At 31.4% G+C, this 8984-nt stretch overlaps 1 protein-coding gene across 1 annotated transcript in view; it reads left to right on the top strand.

Annotated features, from left to right (window-relative positions):
- The first annotated feature begins 1411 nt into the window (after positions 1–1411).
- Positions 1412–8984, top strand: part of LOC148305703 (EGFR adapter protein-like) — a 168984-nt gene continuing 161411 nt past the window's right edge. Inside the window, exons 1-2 of the mRNA XM_088266291.1 lie at positions 1412–1517; positions 1889–2003. Of these exons, the coding sequence (XP_088122417.1) occupies positions 1980–2003 (24 nt within the window). The 5' untranslated portion in view covers positions 1412–1517; positions 1889–1979. The remainder of the gene's footprint in view (positions 1518–1888; positions 2004–8984) is intronic.

Genomic DNA, 8984 nt, shown 5'->3' with positions numbered 1-8984 from the left:
AGATATCTTAATATTTTCATAACGTTAAATTTAACTTCTCAACATTTTTAGCCTAAAGGCTGGTGTTGTTGATTTTTTAAAAATGAAAACGATATTAAAAAAATAAATATCTTAGTTCTGAAATCAGTTATCTCGAATTTTTCGCAAAAAATCTTTGAGCGAATAACAACTTAAGTCGAAAAGCTTTTACTAAACTCTCAATATAACTGGTAGTGAAGGATTAACATAAACGTATATGATATAAAATTGGAACAAAAAATGCTCACTGTGGGTCGATTAATATGGCTTCTTTGGTATAAGAAAAGTTTGTATGTATAATACGAAATATCATATGAAATTGAGTATGAAATTCTAAATATTATCAGTCTCAGGATGTACAACAGTCGAATAAATTAGTAATAAGGTGTACACATACATTTCGTGCGTGTGTGTTTATTTTTTTAAAATATTTTTATTACTTCAATAGGGAAAATATTAATTTTCAGTTTTTATTCTTTGTAAAGCGAACTCATTTTTCAAACACAAGCAGCACGCTCTATAAGAGATGTAAGTCGTTCTCTAAAATTATAAACAATTTTATCTATATTAATCTATTCACTTCGTGGTAACATCTATCCAGTTTTGATTTAAGTTTCACTTGGTGAATACTACCATTTCTTAAAATCATTTCGTGTCACAAAAGATTTTAGAAAACAGTGGTATTTATCAAATAAAACTTACATTAAAAAATATTTTATTAGTAAGTTTTCTGCATATGCTAATTTTATGTATTGTTTATATCAAATGAAGTATCTGTGGTTCGTTTCGACAAAAATACTATTTAAATGCATTTTTTAAACACAACCAAGAAACCAATAATGTGATAATACCACTAATTTCATAGATATTACAGGAATTAACTTATTCCAACGTAGAAGTTATTTCATTCTATAAATTTACGTCCGTTGTACATTGCAAGTCAAGTGCTTTCACATATTGGCAACAATTTGAACAAAACAAAGTAACGTTATCTTTAGTTTTCAACCCTAGAAGTTATTAAATATTATAATGCTAAGAAACGTGATACGTTCATTAATTTTTAAGGCTGACTTGAGGTCGTGAAAGTACAGTCTAAAAGTGCATCTCAACAGGCTTGCATTTATGGCGGCATGCGCGTTGCACTTACCGCAAACAATAAATTAAATATTCATACATATATTATAGTGTGGCATATGGAGTTAGCTTGGAGGAAGGTCGCTGCAGGCTTTCGCGGTCTTTTGACTTGGCCAAACCGCTTCCAACAGCTCACCAACAGTTCAGTTTACTCTCCGTCTTATTGGGATATGCAGTGCCCGTTGAAAGGCCGTCGATATACCTTACGTGTGTGTGCGCCTGCAAAAAAAAACTTATTTTAACCGTACGTGTGTGTGCGCCTGCAAAAAAATAGCTTATTTTATCCGCTCAGTCTTTGTTCAAATGACGGTCGGGAGTGTTGTGTTTTGAATGTGTTTCGAGACCAGTTTATCGGCTTTCGCGATGTTGTGATGAATTTTAATATATTTTATTTTTAATTAAAGCTTTACTTGGTATTTGAGAATGATGCGGAATGCATCGAAACATATGTCATCGAAACAAATTCATGAATGAAATATCAATCTAATAGAAAGTGTCTGTAATAATCTGTGATGTAATTAAAACAAAATTTGGGTTAAATAACGCAATTATATTTGCAAATAAAATGAATTTATTGAATAAAAGAAAAATATAAAATTGCATAGCAGTAATTATTAAAAAAAAATACCATATAAAATTAAAAAAAAAAAATTTTGTTGCGTGATTTTATGTCCGATTTTATGTCCGAAATGTGTGCGTTTTGGAGTTCAAAAATAAAATAATGTTTTTTGTGCAGGTGTGAAAGTGACGTTTCAGAATATGTGGTTTAGATTATATACGATAGATGGCAGTCATGCGAAAGCTTTTGGGGAAGACGCTGCGTTGCCATGACAACAGTGCGGTCAGCGCGGGTTTGTACATATTGTTTTAAGCATTCTTGTTTTATTTATTTATTTAAAAATAATACATATATAAGTCATATATATACATAAACACATATAAGTAAGTAAAAAAATATATAAAAAAATCAAACAAATTTAAAACAGAGTAAAACTTAAAATATAATATAAAACATTTGAAGGGTATAGTAAATACGCATATAAAAAAAAACAAGATATGTTTAAAGGAAACATTTGAGAAAGTGTGACTAACACAAATATCTTTCCATATTATTTCAAGTATGAAATTTTTTTCAGTTCATTTATTAAAATTTTATCGTATTTTAATTAATGTTTCAAAAAAGACGATGGATAAATAAATCTTTATATCAATAGAAGGGATCCAAGACAATTATTTTATTATTCCAGTTTTATTTGCAAACATATGTAGATTCAATTCGAAATTTAGCAAAGTCAAAGTGGTACGGTTTTACATCCTCTTTGCCTACACCAGCCGAAAGCTTTGGGAAGAGCGTTAGTTAATTACTTAGTAAATTATAAAGTATGATAAGTTCTCGAACATCTTGTATGGCTTAAAAAGAAAGATTGAAAAACAAATAGAAATATGACAATAATTTTTATTTTTATCATTTTTTTTAAAGAGTTTAATATGTTTTTATTATTTACACAAATATTTTAATTTCATACTATTTCTGAGAGCCTAAGCGGCTCTTAATTAAAAATAGGTATCAAATTGTGGTAGAGTGGGTTCGAACCTAGAAACTCTGACTTTAGAGTCTGCGACACTAACCACGGGACCACAACCCGACACTACTTACTTACTTGTAATTTTTTTAATCTTAACTTAATAAAGTAATTCTTAAAATTTAAGGAATGACATACCAATTTATTTTTTAATTATATTTAATAAACATAATATATACAAAGGCTTGGAGCCGTGTAAAGCTAATTTTTAAATGAAATGTTAATTTGAAAAGGGTACATTTTTTTAGTTTCTAGCCTTAAGGAGTTAAGAATTACATTTTCATCGTATGAAACTAAACTAACTAACTAACTAACCATCACGCCACTTCCCCGCAGGGGTAGGCAGAGAGAATCGAACGCCACACCACTCTGTCTTTGCAAACATTCTTTGCCTCTTCTACATTCATGCATCTCCTCATACATCCCCTACGATTATTACGACTCCTGACCCGGCCGCTTTCAAGTATTTGACATACCTGATTGTGCCAAGTTTTCCTCGGTCGTCCTCTGCTTCTTTTTCCAACTACATTCGCCTCATAAATTTGTTTAACCGTTCTTTCTTCACTCATACGCTCCACATGTCCAAACCATCTCAACACACCTTTCACATTTTCATCGTATGAAACTCTACATTTTTATTAAAATTTCTCATAGAGATGATCAATAAAAAGTTTCTTCCGTTAATAGAAGAGATCCAAGACGCTTATTTGATTATTCCAGTTTTATTTGCAAACATTGATTCAGCCCAAATTAAACTCTGCAATCGTCTAGCGACTTTCCGATATAAAGTGGAGTTAAAAGTTTACAAAGTACTCTGGCTCCTCTCGTCTCTTCCGAGCGACCTAAATTTGTGCACTTCATCTCTTCTCCTCTCCTCCATACCAGTTCCCGCTGCAATCAGAAATCCTCCGTTACGGTTGGCGGGGAAATCTCTATTCAATGGTTGGTATTCCTATAGCTGGAGTGCTCGCTGGTTTGTATGAATATGGATGCACACTAGTGGCTTGTTATAAGAAAGAATATAGGAAGGAAAAATCGATACCTAGCACATGAAGAAAACGAAGATTTTCTTAATGAAGTTTAAGATTTAAAAAAAAAAACACTCTCCTTATCATTCATCGTTCATTTGTCCGCCTCCGTAGTGTAATGGTCAGCACGCTCGGCTACCGTTCTGGAGGTCCCGGGTTCGATTCCCAAGGGGAGTAAAATAAATATAAGTGATTTTTTCACTGTCATATTTATTCAATATTACCCTGGACTGGTACCCGAAGCGGAGGGCTGATCACCTTTCCTTCATGTGTAAACGATCAAAATAATTTTGCGTTTATATGACGCAGTGCCCTATGCACCATTGGGGTGCGGATAAGGGTTTTATTATTATTTTATTAATTAATATTATTTTTTGACATCTCATCAAAGATGAAGTAGAATATGGAAATCTGGGCATTTACGGGGCTGACGACCGTCATAGGCTGGTTTAAGTGATCACTTTACACACGTTTAACATTCACCAATACTACCCATTATTGACAACCACACTACTCGAATTCTTGGAAGTTCTTTATATATGATCCAATTTAGAAACCTTGTTCTTGAATCACTAGAACTTCACTAGAGACATCTATTGGTGCACACTCAAAATGTTATATTAAATGTACGCGCTTTAAAAATCTTAGGGTTCTGCACACTTTACTTCAAGGTTTGTAATAGTAAACTAAAATAAATTTTCTTTGGTACAGTTTTTTAAAGAACATGGTCCTAAAGAAGCGACTAACTACTGTAGATAATACCATACATCTATCTGTAAGTATCTGTATTCAGTTGATTTAACATTTATGAAGCAGACTTTTTGGGTCAAATATTTTGACAAGAAATTGGAACGAGGATATTAAAATGATATTTTTAATGAAATCGGACGGGATTTAATGCTTTTATTTATGCGTTGGTTCTACATTAAGGGGTCTTCATATTTTCCAAAGAAAACCATTCATGTATTCATAAAAGATGTCAGTGATTCTAATTTTGATAAGGGTTGATATCTTTGAAATTTAGTAGGTATATCAAGTCGATGATTTTAGATATGAAATTGCCTTAGAACAAATTTATTTGAAGCAGTTGCTGTCACAATGTTTTCCGTCAAATTTAACAAAAAAAATCGTTTTTATTAAAAACTCGCGTATATTAATAAGAAGCAATTATAATTTTATCAATTGAAAATATTGCTTATTCTTTATAACTATAATAAATTTGGATATTTTTTTTAGCGCCATTTTCGTTGAATACTACCTCAAAGGGGCTTAAAAATATTTTAAATATATAGTTTTTAATTGTTTTTAAATTATGGTTATTAATATAAAGTTCTTACATTTATATGCGTTAAAATTTACACAAGTTGAAAAACAATTAATTTTCAATTTGAACTTAAAATTTTCTTATATCACTGATTAACACGCAATTGGGTAGACCCTCGACTGTAAAACTGGCGTTCCAGGTTTTATTCCTGCCTATTACAAAATGAATTGAAGAAATACTCATTTTAAATTGGTCTGGGTGTTTGAGATGTATTTTTCCATATTCCTTTCCTTTCCTTGCTATCCTACCTGCAGACAAAAGTCTAAACTAGAGGTTTTGCGGGTTTTTCCTTAAAAAAAAATTAAAATAGCACTGAAACATTTATTTTAACAATACGGTACAACTAAAAATCTTTTACATCTATTTATTATAAAAATAAAAATAAATCAATTGTGAAATGAATTAATGTATTAAGGAAATAATATTTTGATGAGCATATTTTTTTATGAATAAACTCAAAAAGATTTACTTTAAAAAAAAGGTAAACATGACTAGTTTTAAGAACTAAAGATGTTTTCATCAACAGGTGGAAAAACAAAGTAACAAGTAACAAATGTTGCAAATTTATAAACTCTAAAAAACAGCCCATAAAAGTGTTTAATTATTGCTTATTTTACATATCTACAATCATCCATTATCATCTTTGTAATGTCAATATCTTATCAATAAATAATACGTTTAATAAATGATGTCAATATAAAATTAAGAAATAATATGAATAGATACTTCAATGATTATAATGTTTTTATATATTTTTTTTGTCTATTTTATTGTCTTCTACCGTTCTGGAGGTCCCTGGTTCGATTCCCAGGGGGGTCAAATAAATAAAAGTGATTTTTCACCCTAATATTTATTCAATATTTCCCTGGACTGATACCTGTAGCGAAGGGCTGATCACCTTTCCTTCAGGTTGACGATCAAGATAACACTGTGTTTATATAATATAGTACCATTTGCGGTGCACTACCATTGAGGTGCGGATAAGGGTTTGAAAAAATAAATTATTACTTGCGGTTTTTGGTATGCCATAAGTGTGGTAATAGGAAATAATTTTCCGAATCACTGATGTAAGCTGTACTCAACTTAGTGGTCATATTAGGTTTCCTAGTTCATTGTATGTTAATATAGTAAAACAATGAATTTGGCAGAAGCTTTGAGGCCCATTAAACAATTTCCATGCGGGATTTCGTACAATTATGAACCCCTTAATCCGCCGATACAAACCCGTGAATTCAGTCGCCCCTCTGACGTCATACGTAAAAGTGTACAATAGTTGTGAAACAATAGATAAGCTTTTAATCCTCAGCCGGCGGAAGGTAGCACGACTTTTAATCCGGTCGCGGGCGCTGTAAAAAGGTTGGGATTAAATTGTGATATAGTCCAAACCCACCCTAACAATGCGCGCTTGAATAACAATTTAGTTTCAGTTCATGATTCGGCAACAATTCAGTTACAGGTGAGAGGGAGTGTTTGGAGATTTGGGGCTGAAATAGGGCTCCCGCTGCCATTGTGAATTTTCCCTCTTTCACATTTAAATCCAGTCAAATTTATAGCCGGGTTTAAGGTGGGAAGTTCACTTAATTGAGCGCGCAAGGAGGTTCTGCGAGTATTACGTATGCTCCCTGAACAACGCTTTTTCGAGTATCAATGTAAATAAATTTCTTTGAACAGTAGCAGGTACGGTGCTGGTTTCGTTGTTTTGAGAAGTGAACATAGTAAAAGTGTTCCCATTATACAATGAAATGAAAAATTCTTAGTTAAAACCACAATTTCTCAAAATCTATTGTGACACATGTTTAAAGAGATTTTTAAAAAGTGGTAGGTATTTACCTACTTAGTAAAACTTAAATAAATGATGTATGGATTTTACCCCAAAGTGACTGCCGAATCAATTATCGAAAAAATACTTAATTTAATTTATTGATTCGTCACTTTCACATCTAAACATTATTAATTTACGTTTTACTTGGCAAATACCACAATTTATAAGATAATGGTATTTATTTATTATACGTAAAAATCCGCCTCCGTAGTGTAATGGTCCCGGGTTCGATTCCCAAGGGGGGTAAAATAAATATAAGTGATTTTTTCACTGTCATATTTTATTCAATATTACTCTGGACTGGTACCTGAAGCGGAGGGCTGATCACCTTTTCTTCATGTGTCAAGATAACACTGCGTTTATATGACGCAGTGCCCTATGCACCATTGGGGTGCGGATAAGGGTTTTATTATTATTTATTATTATTATACGTAAAAATATGACATTAACCAAGTTAACATAAATTCTTTAAAAAAAATCTCATTCTTCATTGTTTGTTTTTGGATAGGAAAAACCCTCGAAAACTTTACTTTAAGAAGCTTGTCTGCAGGTAGGATAGTTAAGATAGAGAAGGCAAATGTGATAAACACATCACAAAAACCCCGATCAATTGAAAATAGATCTTTCATGAATTTATTTTGCAATTCGCGGGAATGGAACCCGCGACGCAAGTTTCACAGACGAGCGTCTACCCAACTACGCCACGGCGCCTAGCGTTGATTTACACATGTACTTTTAATGTTACACGTGTTGTAAAAAAAACAATAAGGGTCCGATGAGTGTTTTTCACTTTGTATTTGAAAATTTAATTGAAATATTGAAGTTTACTTCAGTTATCTCAAGTTATATAGCGATTAGAGTAAGCTTTGAAAAATGATATCAGAATTACGGTTTTCATTAAGAGAGAAAATTATAGGCGAATACTCGTTAGAGTCTTAAGTATGAAATAAAATACGGAATTAATTAACGAAGATGAATCTGACTAGGGACTGTTGTTCTGATATTTTTGTTTTAATTAAATTTTAAACATATAAGTTCAATATGTGATATTCGGAAAATTCCTCTTTAAATATGTTAAACGCGGACTATTTTACATACCTTATGGGGTACTTTTTAAAATTGTTATATTCTGCATATATTCTTCTTCAAACCCCAATCCACACCCAAACGGTGCATAGGGCACTGTATTATATAAATGCAGTGTTATCTTGATCGAAAGGTGATCAGCCCTACGCTTCAGGTACAAGTCCACGGTAATATTGAATAAATATAAGAGTGAAAAAATCACTTATATTTATTTGACCCTTCTGGGAATCGAACTCAGGACCTCCAGAACGGTAGCCGAGCGTGCTGACCATTACACTACGGAGGCGGATTTGCATATATAAAATACTAATTTACCTTTAAAATTTTGTGAGGTGGTAATATGTACAGATTTTTGGTTTTGATAAAAACATTGATAAAACCATAAACAACTCGACCACGAATCAGTGCTCATGGATTTGTAAAAAAACGGATTTCTGAAGTAATTTAGAACCGAATGAACTGTACAAAACTAATTTCCTGTTCTGTCACTGAAGTATTGGCTGTTTGAATTTTATAAATGAAGTTATTTGCTCGAATAGATATGGCAGAGGCAGGCCGATAAAAAGATCAATAGTATGACGACTCCAATTTTGGATTAAATTTTAACTCAACTTAATGTATTGCTTACTTTAAAAGTGGTTTAAATAAATATTCGCAATTATTAGTGTTTTATTGTTCAATTATTTAATAAAACATTATTTACAGTTAAAATACATAAAACTTATATGTAACTATTTTATCCTTAAATAATAATAGTTCAATAATATAAAACAATATTTTATTAATTATAAACATTATTAACATGTTTATCCTTTACTTATAAAATAAAATAAAACAATATTAAAAAAATTAATTTAAATAATTCATCAAACATTTTTTTTCAATTTTTCATACTTGCTGGCACATCGTCATACATTTTTAACCATTTACGTATTAAATAAATGAGCGAATAATATTTTTTTTACATGTTTATTTTATTATTTTTAAGT

Source organism: Brachycentrus maculatus, unplaced genomic scaffold, assembly GCF_059751285.1.
Source record: "Brachycentrus maculatus isolate JH-2025_06_01 unplaced genomic scaffold, ASM5975128v1 h1tg000264l, whole genome shotgun sequence".
Taxonomy (NCBI): Eukaryota; Metazoa; Arthropoda; class Insecta; order Trichoptera; family Brachycentridae; genus Brachycentrus; species Brachycentrus maculatus.
The sequence above is the reverse complement of the archived record's forward strand: the minus strand, read 5'-3'. Positions and strand labels throughout refer to the sequence as shown.